A 17237-nucleotide genomic window follows, 5' to 3' on the forward strand; every position below is an offset into this window, starting at 1 on the left:
AAAATCAAGAGCAGAGGTAAAAATAATAATTACCAAATAGCAAAAATAAGAGTTTTTTTAGGAAACTAGCAAGTTGCAGACTGCGATAAAAGGTTCCAAAATTAATGCAGAACGCAAGTTAATACCTAATCATCCTCTGAGGTCGAGGACTCAGAATCCATGACTGTTTTATCAGGTAGGAGATCTTTGACATGAAAACGACCAATTCGTTTATTGGACGAATTGTCTTTTAGTTCATAGACAAGAGGCGATATGACTTTTAAAACCGTACATTGAATATACTTCTGACAAAATTTCGCCGCTATGGCATCATTTTTACTTGATTTCACAAAATTTCGTTTTAGGACTCGGTCTCCAGGATAAAAACGTAACGGTCTTTTCCTTAAATTATAATATTTCTGGGAACGTAAATAAGAAGATTTCAATCTCTTCCGAATATTGGCAAATATAGGGGGTAGGTTTTGGAGATCCTCTAGTCGATGAAGATTCTCAGAAACTTGTGGTAAAGTAGTTGCATTATCGGAGATTAAACCAAAATAATCGCCTGAGAGAGGAACATTTCGACCAAAGTTAAGATACGCGGGAGAACATTTAGTGACCTCGTGAGTGGAAGTCCTTATGGCTTGGGCAACAGAATGAATGTATTGATCCCACGACCTATGGTCCTCAAATGTATAAGACCTTAAAGCGGTAACAATACTACGATTTACACGTTCTGAGTGGTTCGCTTGAGGGTGATATGCAGCATTATAGAAAATCTTCTGCACCCTATATTTGGACATAAGAGTCTTGAAAGCGTTCGAGATAAATTGGGGCCCATTGTCACAGGAGACAATTTGAGGAACACCAAATACTAAAAATACTTGTTCTTCCAAATACTTAATAATTGCTGGGACTGTGGCTTTCCGAAGAGGGCAAACCAAAGGAAATTTGGTGAAATAGTCCACTACTACGAGACAATAAGTATTTCCTGTATAGCTACGAGGGTATGGACCAATTAAATCGAGAGAAATCATCTGCCAAGGGAAATTAATATTTCTAAAAGAACCCATAAGACCAGCTTGTGGTAAGTTACTTGGTTTACAAGTAGCACAAACTATGCATTTAGAGATGTACCTTTTAATGGATTTGCGCATGCCAGGCCAATAATATAACTCAGCAATACGGTGGTAAGTTTTATAGAAACCAAAATGGCCAGCAGTAACTTCGTCATGACACATACGCAAAATATTTTCCCTGTTTGGCGTAGGTACAACTATTTTCCATTCGGTCATATTCGATAATACCTCAACAGGACTTAAAATGTGTTTGTACAGCACATTGTTCTCCACCTTAAAATCGGGATATCTTTGTGGGTCTTGAGTAACCTTATCGACCATATTTTGATACCACGCATCAGGAGTTAATGAAGATAGATCTAAAACATTAATATCAAAAACACGGGAAAGAGCATCAGCAACCACTACTCCGGCTGCCTTTCGATGGACAATCTTATACGAATAGGCAGTCAGTTTACATATCCATCGGGAAAGTCTCTGAGAAGGGTTTTTCATGCTGTGAAGCCATACCAAAGAACTATGGTCCGTAATTATCGTGAAATTACGACCCTCTAAATAATAACGAAAAGCTTCTAAACCCTGAATAATAGCTAATAGTTCTTTCTCCGTAGTCGAATAGTTTTTCTGCGCCTTATTCAGTTTCTTACTTGTATAAGCTATTGGGTGTTCAGAGCCATCTTTCACCTGAAATAGCACGCCACCAGAAGCGGTGTTAGAACAATCGGTCATCAGATAAAATGTTCGTTAAAATTAGGTGAGATCATGACTGGAGCGCTCGTTAGTGCATCTTTAACGCGCCTAAACGCTTCATCGGCCTCAGGAGTCCAAATAATCGTTTGGCCTTTTTTCCTATCCTTCAGAAGATCAGTAAGGGGTGATAGTAAGGTAGAATAAGACGGAACAAACCGACGATAATATCCACACATGCCTAAAATTCTGCGAACTTGGGTGGTAGTTTTTGGGATGGGAAAATCTCTTATAGCGGCGACCTTTTCAGGGTCTGTCCTAAGACCCTGGTTATCAACCATATAGCCTAAAAACTTCAAACTTGGTCGACAAAATTGACATTTATCAAGATTAACCGTTAAATTGGCCTCTTTTAACCGGACAAATAATTTATTCAAAATTTCGATATGAGTAGAAAAATCCGGGGTGACTACCAAGATATCATCAAGATAATAAAACACGTAGGGCTCTAACTGAGGACCTATTACTATATCCATGAGACGACACATAGTTTGGGGAGCAGATACTAACCCAAAAGGCATTGTTACAAATTGAAACAATCCTTTACCATTGACGGCAAAAGCGGTATATTTCCTACTTTCAGTACTAAGAGGTATTTGTAAAAAAGCTTTTGAAAGATCTATAGACGATATGAACTTCGAGTTTTGAAGTTTGCTCAAGATAATATCAATTCGAGGGATCGGGTAAGCATCCCGATTTACTGTGATGCTGTTTAACTTACGTCCATCAAAACAGACCCTAAATGATCCATTCTTTTTTTTCGTGAGCCATAATGGACTACTATAGGAAGAGGTAGACGGTTCGATGATATTAAGTTTAAGCATTTCATCAATCTCTTGGTCTAAATCTTTTTGCCACGCTTGGGGTATCGGATATTGGTATTGCCTAAATGGTGTGGGATTATTCACTTCAATAGAATGGGAAAGCAAGGTAGTACGGCCTAACTTATCCGTAGAGGAGATAGAATTAAACTTGGAGATAGTTTCTTGTAACTGATTTTGTTCCTCATTTGATAAACTAGAAAAATCTTGTACGGCATTCAAGCTCGAAATATTAAATGAAGATATAGACATAGAAAAATCAGAGCAGTTAAGTGTGCTATTAAAAACATTAAGAAAGTCCATTCCAAGGATAACTGAATTTTGCACTGAGGGGATAACATAAAAAGTAACATTTCTGCGTATATTCGCTACAGAGACTTCTGTTACGAATTTTCCCGTGATGGGTTGTACAGTGCCATCAGCAGTTGATACTTGAAGAGAAGAAATCGGGTTAACTTTGACTTTATCGTTGTCTATTAAACGAAGAGATAAAGAACCTAGTAAAGATATGTTTGAACCACTGTCTAGAAGTGCTAAACAAGATTGACCTAATACTTCGATAGGGAGATACGGACGATTATCGTTATGTTTCCTAACTAATAGAGAATTTAAATCTAAGGTTGTTTTATCAATCACTATGGTGTTGCCAGAAAATTGAGATAAAGGTAGACAGGTATCTCCTTCCTTAATTTTTCTGGAAGAAGAAGGTAAAGGTAACGGAATTAACGCAGAGTTAAGTTCTTGCTCGAGACAAGGAGATGGGAGATTTAATGAAGATACTGAGAAAGAAACACTATCATTATCTGATTCGACATTAAAGGGTGTCTGCTTCAGAAAACTTAATCTTGAGATAGGTTGTTGTTTGAAGTTGTTGTCTTTTTGGACGAAATACCTTTTCCCTTTTCGACTGGTAGAAGGTACGGGAGGGCTTGACGTGTTGAGTCCTGTATTGTTTATGGAAGTTACGGAATTCCCTGATGGAGAGACTGTCAGAGGAGGGCTCAGGGTACAATCCTCTAAACGACCGTTTCCCTGACAATTCCTACACCTGGGTTTAGTGGTATTTTCAAGGCCACACCCAAAACAAAAGGGACGCAATCTGGGGTTTGGGCATGCAGAGAAGGCATGTCCCTGAGTATAACAATTCCAACATACGATCGTGGAGGTAACGGTAGATACATTGTGTTTCGGTACTTTATTTTGCCATGATCGATTTCGTGAAAAGGAATTCTGACTAGAAGACGGGAAAGGACGAGACGAAACTACAGTTGAGGGTTGATTAGACCAAGAAAATGTTTCTTCTAACCGCTTACATTTTTCCGTAAGTTCGTCGATACTACGGATTTCTACAAGAGCTAGTTGAGAGTGATATGAGGGTAACAAAGATTTCATGATGATTCTTACCTTTTCGGATTCCGTGAGAGGAATGTCAAGACGACTACACAACCCAAGGATGTTGTTGATAAACATAGTAACGGGTTCATTCTGGAGTTGTTTCCGCTTTTTAATGTCATCCAAAAGATCATCTTGGTAGGAATATGGTAGGAAATCAGCTTTAAGTTTTTGCACCAGATCTTTCCAGCAAGAAAGGTTAGAGCGATTATTCATAAACCAAGTGAACGCAGGACCGGTAAACAACTCAGCGGAGGCTGCAAATAAGTCATCCTCTGGAATACATCTAGAGATTCGCAAACATTCAACTTTCTCTAAGAAAGCGACAACAGTATCACGATCACCTGTACCAGAAAAAGAAATACCCCATTTATGAACTTGGGCAGATTTAGAAAATGGGAAGGGTGACGCATTGTGTATGGGTGCATTTGGAGTGGAGGTAGCAGCTGGGTTTCCCCGAGCATCGAGGTCACCTTCAATATCCAAGATTTTGACTGCGACGGTTTTCTGGTATAATTCCTCTTCATCGGTATCACACTCTAAGCGACTTACTCGTTCAGATAAATGAGCTACTCTAGACGACAATCTAGCAAAGGTAGGATCCAGTATTGTACCCCTGAATATCCCGATTTTCTGGGTAAGGTCTTTCAGTGTGTCCTCAATCTCCTCCTTATGTTTATCAAAGGGAATACAGGAGGAAGAAATTTGCCGAAAACTCCTATTTTCCTTCTCCTGTCGCAGAGCTCCACGCAATATTTTGCGTTTAGCCTCGACGGTAGGATATTCAGTAACATCAATACTTCGGATTTTAAGCTCGTAATCTAACTCTTTTACCAGTAAATGATCAACTTTAAAAGTGGACATTTTAAAAAAGAAACTTTCAGTATCAAGACAAAACACCCCAATGAAGGTTAGATAGATAAACTCAATAAAAAAAAATTTTACAACTGGCACAAAGCCCGCAAATTTAATCGCATACAGTAATCTAAAATTGAGATAGAAATCAGAACCTAATAAACATATACCTATAACCCAAAATATATAATTGTGTGGATACAAGTGCCAGTACAGGATATCATAATAATTATAAGATACCAAAAAATATGTAACGTATAAAAATGTAAAAATTCAGTTTATTAAATATTAACGTCACCTTCAATAAACATTTATATATTACCTTTTAACTTATGTTCGTATACCACCCAACAATTAATGCTATATCCTCAATTCTAAAATAATTTCCCTTACACCTGTATACTCTCTCAAAAAAAAACAAAATGATACACTGCTACTATCAACTTTTTCTTTTTTTTTTATTCCAAAACAACAAACAAACTGTAAGTGATAATTCGCAATAACCAAATTGAATAAGAGAATCTAATGTAACTAACACTAAATCACCACCTAAATGAAAAACAACAGCTCCACGATGGGCTCGCCACTTTGTAACCCTTATAGTAGGGTTATATTTTTTTTTGGTACTAAAATTTGATTGATGAAGAGAAAGGAGTAGTGAGAAACGGCTTAACAAGTTAAAATTAGAATGAAGGTAACAAATTAATTATGAGGATGAGGATGAGACGTAAAAGCTCAGGAAGTGGAGATCGGCTTATTTTCGTGCTGTTGTTTAGGGGAGAAAGAGATAGTGATAAAGGAAGAAACCAGAAAAATTAAAAAGTAATGAAATACTTAAAAGAAAAAACTGACCTATGATCAATAAACCAAAGATGGGCGCCAGAAGTAAATGCCTTTTAGAGCCTTTACTTCGTTGATAGAACAGTGTGGGAGACTAGAAAAGAGAGAGAGAGAGAGATATAGAGAGAGAGATATATAGAGAGAGAGATATAGAGAGAGATATATATACATATATATATACATATATATATACACATATATACACATATATATATAGAGAGAGAGAGAGATATATAGAGAGAGAGAGAGAGAGGGAAAGAGAGAGAGAGAAAGAGAGAGAGAGAAATAAGGAGAAAGATATAAACAATCCAAATAACTTAATCCTGAAATAAAATATTATATGAACACATATAGTTGAGAGATATCAGGTGCAGGTGAAATGATACAAACCCAATAGGTATACCTTATTTTTATTGTGTAAAAAAAATACCTAGATATATGTAAAGTAAGATTTTGGTAACTAATGTATATATATATAATGTAAAATTTCTAGCTAAAAATATAAATAATGTATAATAATGTAAAACATTGGCTTGCAAGATGAATATATAATAGTAAAATTTAATTAATAATATAAATAATGAATATGAGTAATGTTAAAATTTTGGTTGCCAAGATATAAGCAGATAACGTAAAAGTTTCCGACTATTAAATGATTTCTATGAGTTTACGTTTCTTTCAGATACAAACAATAAAGAGACAGAAAAACAATAGTGAGTGCTAGTCAACAGAACCAGATGATATTCTTCATAATACCGTATTAATATACTTGTATATTATCTACCACAATACCTAAGTTATTATGTAATGAACCCTATAGAGACCAATGCTCTAGGTCTATAAGTACTTATGTTCCCTTACATGCATTGAGATTTAGATGAAAAATTGACAAGATATTATTTGTTGTGTAGACACAACCGATAGTAAAAGATATGATAAGGGAAGTTAAAAAATAATCTAATGCTTAACAACAAATGTAGAATAAATATATAATATATTGCGGAACACAATTCGGTCTATAAATGAGAACATTAATTAAGTACACTTATCTTTGTTCCAATCTAGATGAAATTCCTTCAGCTCTAATTCCAAGTGTTGGCTTATGGACGTGCCGGTTTATCAGACGGTAAGCGGCTCTATGAGTATACACATCTTAGGGAAGATTTACGTTCCAGATAATTAATAGGAATGTTATTCTTAGTGCATTTTCCATATAAGTTGTCTTTGTGGGATATTAAAAGCTTGGTTCTATTTTATAATTCTCTAGGTACGGCTAAAAAGAGAGGTTCTCATTAGGTATCTAGAAATTTTTTCCTGGATACAAGGTGAGACAGACCGGTTACAAAAGATAACCGAACATATTCTTCCACATAAATGGGAAGGTCATTTATCCAAAATGAAATTACATTATTACTTAAGTAATATATTTCTAAAAGTAACTTTGCTAGATTCGACTTTTTAAGGTATAAAATTATTCATTTTGATATATGTGTTTCCTAAATTTCCAAAAGAAATTTTAAAATAAAATCACTTACCAGACGTTCATTTTAGGTATATTATATTTTTACAGATATATTTAGCTTGCTTTGTAATTGCAATTCCAAAATAGATTTATTGAATATCTCCTATTCTTTTATGTATGACATCTGCCGTTTTTTCTCCAACACATATTTGTCTGTATTTGACCTTCTTAAGTCGTTGGTTAGCTAGCACTAATTCTGTTTTCATTTTCCTACCTCGATCGTAAGGTAACTTTTTGTTATTCGATGTTAATTATTACGGTTGTCGGGAGTGGCTACTCGTAAACGTAGCGGAACGCTACAATACGTTTAATATGTTTAAAAAAGTTAGAGAAGTAGCTGGTCTTTATCATTAGAAAACTCCACATACTATAACCGATTCGTCGGGAAAAATGATAATAGACGAACACGAGATTCGAACTACCTGGTATAATTATATAAATGAACTGTATAATGATGATAGACCCGAAGAACTGGAGACTTTAGATGAAGGTGAAGGACCAGAAATACTAAAATCAGAAATACAACATGCTATAAAATTGGCAAAAAACAAGAAAGCCGTTGGTCCCGACAACATACCTACAGAAATGTTAAAGCTCATAAATGAGGAAAACATTGGAATACTAGTCAAACTTTTCAATGATGTTTATTCGACTGGTGATATCCCTGAAGATTGGTTAAAGTCCGAATTCATAACCCTACCAAAAAAACAACGTCCGAATAACTGTAGCGATTATAGAATGATAAGCCGTATGATCCACACCTTGAAAATCTTTCTACGTATCATCCACAGTAGAATCATAGATAAATGTGAAGAAGACCAGGATGAAACACAATTTGGCTTCAGAAATGGACTGGGAACCCGGGACGCACTCTTTGCACTAAATGTGTGATTGCAGAAATGCCGAGATCAAAGGAAAGACGTCTTTGCTGTATTTATTGACTATGAGAAGGCCTTTGATCGAGTACAACATCACAAATTAATTAAAATATTAAAGGATAAATGAGTTGATAGTCAAGATGTACAAATCATAGAAAAATTATACTGGCGTCAAACAGCGACAGCTTGCATAATGGAAAATCAATAGAAATATGCAAAATACAAAGAGGTGTCAGACAGGGTTGTATACTGTCCCCACTGTTATTCAATTTATATTCAGATAGAATATTTAAGGAAGCGCTGCATAATTTGGAATGGGGTGTGAAAGTTAATGGAATTCTGATAAATACAATCAGATATGCAGACGATACAGTTATTTTAAGTGATGATATTAATGGATTACAACACCTTTTAAATGCCATTGACACAGTGGGAAGAGAGTTTGGCCTAAATATAAACTGTTCAAAAACAAAATACATGGTATTTAGCCGTTTGGCCCATCAAGATTCACGGTTATATGTTGATGGTCATATAATTCAAAGAGTACCCAGTTTTAAATATCTTGGTTGCCATATTACTGAACAACTAGATCCAGATAAAGAGATAAAATGTAGAATCGAGATAGCCCGCACGACATTTTTAAAAATGAGGTCATTCTTCTGTAATGATACCTTGCAACTTGAGGCAAATAAAAATGAGTCGATAAAACTTTTCAAAAGAAGTTATCTAAAAACAACACTTAAAAACGAGTGGATGAGTGGTGTCTTTTAAATTCTGTACATGAAAAACATAGATTATGATCATCTAATGCAAGATCCCACAAATAACTTAATAAAACAACGATAAATATGCAGATTATAAAAATAAATTACGACTTTTAGTTAAAGCTGCAAAAAGAAATTACACAAAACAACAAATTGAAAAAAAAAATAAAACGCAATCAAATTATTATGCACCTACGTCAAACAGCTACAAAGTGTAAAGAAAAATAATATACCAAACCACACTGCAGACAGCCTTCGTGCGACTGAATGACAGTATCATGAAAGGGTGCATTAAGTCTCCTATACTACTGGGTTCGTAAAGACGACACGGCTGCCGTCTGTTGTAGTGGCAAGGGACGGCATGCACACGGCGACTTCACCGAACTTTCCAACCGCGCCGTGTAATGAGAAAGGTTCCATATGATTTTGACGAGCCACCAATGGAATGGCATCGTGCGTTCTAACCCTCGCACGTTTAAATTCTTAGTGCTGTTTCACATTATAAGAATTTAAACGTGCGAGGGTTAGAACGCACGACGACATTCCAATGGTGGCGCATGTAATCATATGGAGCCTTTCTCACTAGACGGTGGTTGGAACGTTCGGTGAAGTCACCGTGTTTATGCCGTCCCTCGCTTACAACAACAGACGGCAGCCGTGCCGTCTTTACGCACCCAGTAGCATAGGGGACTTAATGCATCCTTTCATATGATACTGTCGTTCAGTCGCACGAAGGTAGTTTCTTTGGTTGTTTGGTACATTATTTTCATTTACACTTTGTGGCTGTTTAAAGTAGGTGCATATATTTTATATTATGATGTCTCAGATTGATAGTGAAATATTAATAACATTAATTGAAGCGAGACCTGTTCATTGGGACAAAACAATAGAAATATATAAAGATAGAAACTAGACGAGAAATGCTTGGGATTGTATATGCCGTGCAATTAATAGTGCACGAATTAATTTGAATTAATGAATTTGACGAATTAGGTGATAAAGAAAAAACACATTTTATAAGTACAGCAAAATTAATTATATTTTACTGATAACAACAGCAATTAAAACTGCTAAGTATTGTTATGATCTGCTTCTTATTAATTTTATATTAATTATTATTTATTTAATTAATTATTTAATTGTCGCAAATCATACATAAAAAATGAATAAAAAATCTCAGGGTGCCTTTTTATAATATCAAGAAAATGTCTAAATTATCTTACGTTATACTTATCTTCTCTCGTGGGTTCAGTATCTCTTAGTTGATCCTAATCGGGATAAAATAGGGAAAAGAAATAAAGCAAAATATAAAATAAACATACAGAATTGTCTTTTATTTATCAAAATCGATACTCTAAAAATCTATCAAATCTAAAACCTGTGGACACAGATGTCCAAATGAAGTTTCTACCATTTAAATTTATTCTAGTTAAAAAAAATTTATCGGTTTGTTCCCGATGACTTTGGTACAACAAAATAAACAAAACCAAATTATGTATTCGCAAGATTAGCTATACTCCCTATTTACTTTCTGAAATATTGGAATTTTAATTCCTACGCTTTTTACTCAAAATTTTAGTTTCCGAACATAAATATATCTTTCACATAAGTTGACTGACCTTTTGCTTCACTCTCTCTGATGTTTTCTCGTGACCCAAAACAGCTCTCCCTCGTTGACTATGTTAAAGGCTACTCATCAAAGCCCTCTCCGTTCTCCAGCTTCAAAACTATCAGCATACCAGCACCAATTCTCCAACAAGCCAGGCCTCTTTTGACCAGTACTCGATTCAAACAAAACTCCAAAAATTCTCTGCTCGCCTTCTCACAATAATACAGAATAAAAGAGGTATTTCGTCTCAATTTGATCTGTCTCTCGTTCCACTTTTCAGCACTATTCTCCACTATCAAACAACCACTGGTACTTGCTAACTATCTATCCACGAAAACGTCGAACTGCTCCTCAGCGATGCCAATAACATAATGACTTCTTTTTCAAACTCACTCAAACATTCCAACCACTTTTCCCCTTCTTCCAAATTGCCAAGAATCAGAAACATTTCTCTTTTCCATTCGATAAACAAACAGTCATTCTTTCAAAATTATTCCGACCATCCTAATTACTTTCGGGGAACTCTACAACATTTACTCGGGGTGAAACAAAGATATTAAAATTCCAAACTTTCTTTTAAACCATTTTTCTAGAAAATGATAATTACCTCTACCTGTAGATTCTATAGTTCCCGTAATAAACAATCTTTTTCCATTTTAAACCTAAATACATCGTTCTTTTCACTTTAATTATTCACAAAAGTCTTTAATGGTTCATCGGAAAGCTCATAAAAAAAGAAATCCACTTACATCCAAACTAAATTCTAATAAATATTTACAGATCAATATACAGGGTATATCAAATTTATGTGCCCGCGTTATTTAAAAAAAATTTAATTTAATTTTCATTTTGCCTTTGATTGATAAATTGAAAACACAATAGTATATTATAATAAACTTTATTTTACATAGTTGCAATTAACGTTGAGTATAGAGGGTGTTCCATCAATATGTGTGAATATAAAAATATATAAATCGTATCTTTTTGTATTAATAGAATGGACCCAATGAATTCGGTTCCTCTTATTTCTATTTCTTCGACGATAAAGTAAACACAACGCTATAATTTGATTTCGCTCCATATAAAATATACCTTTTATTCTACGAAATTATATTTAGTTTTATAGGGTAAACAACTCGGTGAAAACTGGAGTAGGGCGGCGGTCACGTCTTGTGTGAAATTATCTAAAAACACCATTTAAAACGAAGGGAACAACATTTAAAAATTAATGGATGACAGAGATTCTTTTAAATTCTGTACATGAAAAACATAGATTTTAATGTTGTTCTGAAGCTGTTTCCTTGTGGAATTTTTATAATAAAGTAGTCTAAATGGGAAATAATCCACAATTTAACTAAAAAAATAAATTTTATTAACGTTTCGACGCCCAAATCGGATGTCGAAACGTTAATAAAATCATTTTTTTAGTTCAATTGTGGCTTATTTCCCATTTAGAATAGTTTATTACATAGATTTTATGAGCTAATTAGATGAGCTAATCCAAGATCCCACAAATAACTTAGTAGAACAACGATTATAAAAACAAATTAAGGCTTTTAATTAAAAACATAAGAAATAATAACTGACAAAATAGAAATTACAAATGAATTAAATACGCATTACAGTACATTAGGACAAACGTATGGACAAAAAATACCCATTTGTAATGATACATCGTAATGATATATATCCGACATCGTATCATGTACCTACCTCAGCCACAAAGTGTAAATAAAAATAATATACCAAACAACACAGCAAAATATCTTCGTGCGACTCAATTCTTATTGTGTGAAAAGGATAGGTGCGTCAAGACTATCACACGAGAAAACCCTCGCACGTTCAAAATTCTTATAATGTGAAACGGCACTTAGCGTGCGGTTACACTTTTGAGTGGAGGGCGGCAACAGCGCGAGGGCTCAACAGGGTGTTGCGTGTTGACCATCTGAAAACCTGGAGGGATGAGGGCGGTACTTGGAGAATCTTTTCGAAACACATGTCTTTTTAGATACACATTAAACCTAAACACTGGTTGTCTTTCATATATTTACAATGTTGACAGTGTTGCAGTCAAAGGAGTTAAATAATGTATTGCAGAATTTACATGTTCGAAAAATTTTTCGAACAGACACAGTTTATTATAATACTAAAAAAAGTTTTTGTTTCAGGACCCGCCAAAAGTGCCCAAATTGGTGATATCTAACCGACGGTTCGATAGTGATACGAAACGCACTCCGCGGACTCCAAAAGCGGAAAAAGTGAAAAAACACAGACATAAAAAGAAGCGAAGAAAGTTCGCGAGTTCATCGGGAGACGAGAGTGAAAACGACTATAGTGATCCAGACTTTATGGCCTAGCTATGCGCCCAAATGAGCAGGTTGCACTGCTCAGACTGTATAGTGACTAATAGTTGATCGTTTTCGATGAACTTTTAATATACTAATTGGCAAACGAATTACAAGCCAGAAAGTCAAAAAGTACTTGTACCGTTTTTTGATAGTTTTTCTATTATTATTGGAAAAATCGATAATTTACATTCCTGTAATAAAAGTAAGCGAATAGAAAAATCGTTAGGAGTATTTTTCCGTAGTCTAAATGTGGCCGATTGGTGTATTAACGTTTGTCATTTAATATTAAAGATTGATTTTATAAACTCAAAATGACGTGGGAGGAAATTTTTGTATGATGTAGTATGAAGCACATGTAAATGTAAATGAACTGTAAACATTCGATAAAAAGGTGATTTGTTTAAACTTTTCGTTTTCAGTTCGCTTTACAAATATCCTCGCATCTTTTTATTATAAATATGATAGAGAACTATATTGTATGCGTGGATCTCTGTGATCTTTTTGTATAGATTTCAAAATATTTTTTTTAGAATAAAATCAGGGGATTATATGCGATATCAGTTCTTGAAAACATTAAATGGTACTCTTAATTTTCACCTTACTAAAACAGCAGAAAGGAAATATTAAACATTATAAATAGAAAAATTTTATAAATAATATTAATTAACTAATAAATCGAACTGGAGGCTAGCAGTTATATTAGTGTCCTATAATTTATTTTCAAATTAAGTACATATAGTTGCTTATACAGATTCACAAGTATCAGCATACATATTATTTATACTTTTACTTCGAATTTTTTTACTTGAAAGTCTCTCATTTCTCAAGTACAGAATAGAGAGGTGTGTACAGTCTGACCAAATTCACTTTGTATTTGAAATTTGGATGCGCACTGGTGTTGACGTTCGGTTTTTCCAAATTTTCTGAATTTTATAAATATGAATGGATTGCATGTATGAGTCCATACTAAATAAGTAGTGAAATAAAAGATGTTCTCACAATCAATTTATTTACATAGAATGACCAGTTTCGCGATCTATACTTTGCACAGCATCTTCATGTCCGGTTAAAAGCCACAAATGGCTAAACCCGGTTACCTGCTACAAATAACAAAAATCAGAATTATTTAAGCTGTCTGGTGTTTATCAAAGAATAATCATCAAGCCAATATTAAAAGTATATACATATCAGTGTTGCCAACCGCATTTCTAGATTATCCGATGATCGCTCGAAAAAGATCCGATTTGTCACGAAAAGATACGCTCATAGGCGTAACCAGGTGGGTTGGGGATTATAACCCCACCCCCCTCCCATTTGGATGTACTTTGAGCTCTCTACGTTAACACCATTACTATTCCATACCTCTCAGAGGGGCGTGACCGAAAATAGTGACAACTCTACCTTATCGATAATAGTCTACGAGAAGTGCAGGGTAAATTGAAGATGGAATTAAAAAAAAAATTATGTCTTTATACTCACTTTATATTGCTCAAAAAGATACAGGATCTGGAGTTCAATGCATATTTTTTTATAATTCTCGTATCAAAGTTGCGCGTGAAGTTAGGCGTGTTAATGACAGTAGCGATATTGGGGTCCAGTAGTTGTAACCCCCCCTTAGGATCATCTCGCAGAGACCATCCAGTAGTTGTAACCCCTCTTAGGATCATCCTGGTTTCTTTTATCTTTTTTTTTATATTGAATACATTACTGAAAACCCTTTGTACAATCTACATTAGCGTTTGAAATTGGTAGAACGAATAGCAATGAAAATACTTTTTTTAAATTAGGAAAAATATATGTTGGCTTCATTTTTTAATTTGACCATTTATCCATTATAAGAAAGTATTTTCACAAACCAAAACTTATTTCAACAGACGTTTACTTAAGCATTGCACTACATAAAAGAAAAATAAAACTAAATCGTGCAATAGCTACCACAGACTAAAAACCCATAAATAAAATCGGACGGCAGAATCCCTGTTTTTGAAATTTGAATTTGATCAATATGCCTTAGTGGAAACATTTGTGCATTCAAATTCTAAACAAGACAATTCGCACAGGTCCCTTTTGTCCCTTCTTATCTATCCCTACTTAGATAATTACCATGAAAAGTATCGGATGTCGCTAACATTCATCCAATTATAGGCTATTTATATAAATTTGGGTGGAACCAAAAAAAATAATTAATATGTTGTTAGGAATATATGGATGAGAAACGGATTTTTTAAGTTTATTTTTGTTATTAGTCGGTCGTAGTAGATTAGTAAATATACTGAAAAATATACGCAAATATCCGATTTATTTAAAGATACGAAGAAGATACGACAACGCTCAAAAAGATACGCAAATCGGATAATTATACGCCGATTGGCAACACTGATACATATATAAACACACAAATGCATGCACACATACGAGTATAACCCTCATATGGACACACATATCCATAAGCAGTGGTAACAATGTATAAGTTAAATACTTACATTCCGGTATAAGGGATGATTTTAGTAGTAAACACTGTCATACTTTTGCTCAGTTATTGCTAAAAGGAGGGTGGGTGGCTAGGATGGATTTATCTGCATTTAACTAATAAGTTGGCTGGATCTTGAGGGGACGTGGTAATAAGGACCAACACGACATTAAACCAAAGTGATTGTTAGTTTGTGTGATTGTGTAACAAGTAAAGTGACAGTAAACAGTGTCAGTGTTTACTACTAAAATCATCCCTTATACCGAAATGTAAGTATTTAACTTATGTGTTTTGTTATCACTGCATATGGATATGTATATGTGTGTGCATATGAGGGTTATACTCGTATATGTGCATGCAGTTGTGTGTTGATACATATACTTTTAATATTGGCTTGATCATTATTCTTTAATACACACCAGACAGCTTAACTAATTCTGGTTTTTGTTATTGTAGCATGTAATTTACTTTTAACCGGGACCTGAAGATGCTGTGCAAAGTATAGATAGCGAAACCGGTCATCCTATGTAAATAAATTGATTGTGAGAACGTCTTTTATTTTATTACTTATTTCTGAATTTTATTTTGGTAACATCTCGCCAAGTAAATACCTGCACGGCAACCAGATCAAATTCAGAAAATGCGGAAAACCCGAACGTCAACAACTGCGCATCCAAATCTCAAATACAAAGTGAATTTGGTCAGACTGTACTTGTACCATAAAATGTATCCCGATTGCCGGTACTTAGGTGCTTTAATGTTGAAAGCCAACGTTTCAGTAAAAAAGGCTGGGAAAGGTGTCAGATAGGCAATCTCTAAACAAATGAAGTTAATTTTGTTCGGTTCTAAAGACTTGAACAATAAAAGATTTAGTTTTATTCCATTCAGTATTCTGTAGATATAATTGGTATACATAATTATTTTATGCTTTAGGCTGTGTTTTCCCAACAACTGTCTTACCTTTATTTTATTAACGTACGTACAAAACGAATTTTTAGATTAATTTATAGTAATAATTTGTGATTTCTCTTAATGACGTGTTGGTACTGAGAACTGTATAATTAGCTGTCATGTAGAATTTAACGAAAAGAGCTCAAAAGACAAAATAAAGCGAATGATTATTTATGAAACTTAATAATAAGTAGCACAGATGCCATGAATGACTTTGGAATAATTATATACGGACGAAATATGGTCGAGATCTTCTCGTTTTGGTTTATACATATTTTTTCTGTTTTTTTCATTTACTTTTGACTTGCCTGTTTCAAATGCATCATTAAATAAAAGTTCATCTATTGCCCTACTTGCTGTTCCAGTTACGTTTTGATTCTTCATCGTATAATATATCTTTTGAGGATCTCAATTGGATTACCTAGACCTAGATAATTGTAATTATAGAATTTTTCAATATTACAATTTTCTAACGAATTGTAACTAATAGATTTTTAAAAAGCAAAGACATTTTTTAAATTTAATAACATATCGTTACATTTTGAAAATAGGCCTGAAAAAAGATTCTGTAAAAATTTAAATCAAGTTGTGAGTCTGTCAGACACTCATTTTATTTCGCATGTATTGTATATTTGACATTCTTACCATAGGCTGCCACATGCTGATTAATTATTTATATTCTTAGTCAATTTCAGTTAACTTAAGTTGTATATTTATTACTTTGTATAATATATTAGTGAAAATTTTAAGATCTTGTATTTTTTAAAGGATTCTTTTAAATTTTCTCTGTGCAGGTCTTTATGAAATAAATATTTGCGTAGTGGTCCTTACAAATTAATAAACAGTTTTAAGCTTCCTTTAATTTACTGGTCATTTTACACATTTTATCTATTTTGTAAAACTCGATCTTAAGAAGTCAACTTTTAAGTTGAGTACTCAAGATTCCAAATTATTGTTAAATTTATCGGGTCAAATATACACA

The 17237-nt window shown here is 34.0% G+C and overlaps 1 protein-coding gene across 1 annotated transcript in view; it reads left to right on the forward strand.

Moving 5' to 3' along the window:
* LOC114333445 (nipped-B-like protein B) overlaps window positions 1-17004 on the forward strand; it is a 178978-nt gene extending 161974 nt beyond the window's left edge. The window contains exon 22 of the mRNA XM_050663623.1: window positions 12655-17004. Coding sequence (XP_050519580.1) covers window positions 12655-12843 — 189 coding nt within the window. The 3' untranslated portion in view covers window positions 12844-17004. The remainder of the gene's footprint in view (window positions 1-12654) is intronic.
* The last annotated feature ends 233 nt before the right edge of the window (window positions 17005-17237 follow it).

The sequence above is a fragment of the Diabrotica virgifera genome, chromosome 10, assembly GCF_917563875.1.
Source record: "Diabrotica virgifera virgifera chromosome 10, PGI_DIABVI_V3a".
Taxonomy (NCBI): domain Eukaryota; kingdom Metazoa; phylum Arthropoda; class Insecta; order Coleoptera; family Chrysomelidae; genus Diabrotica; species Diabrotica virgifera.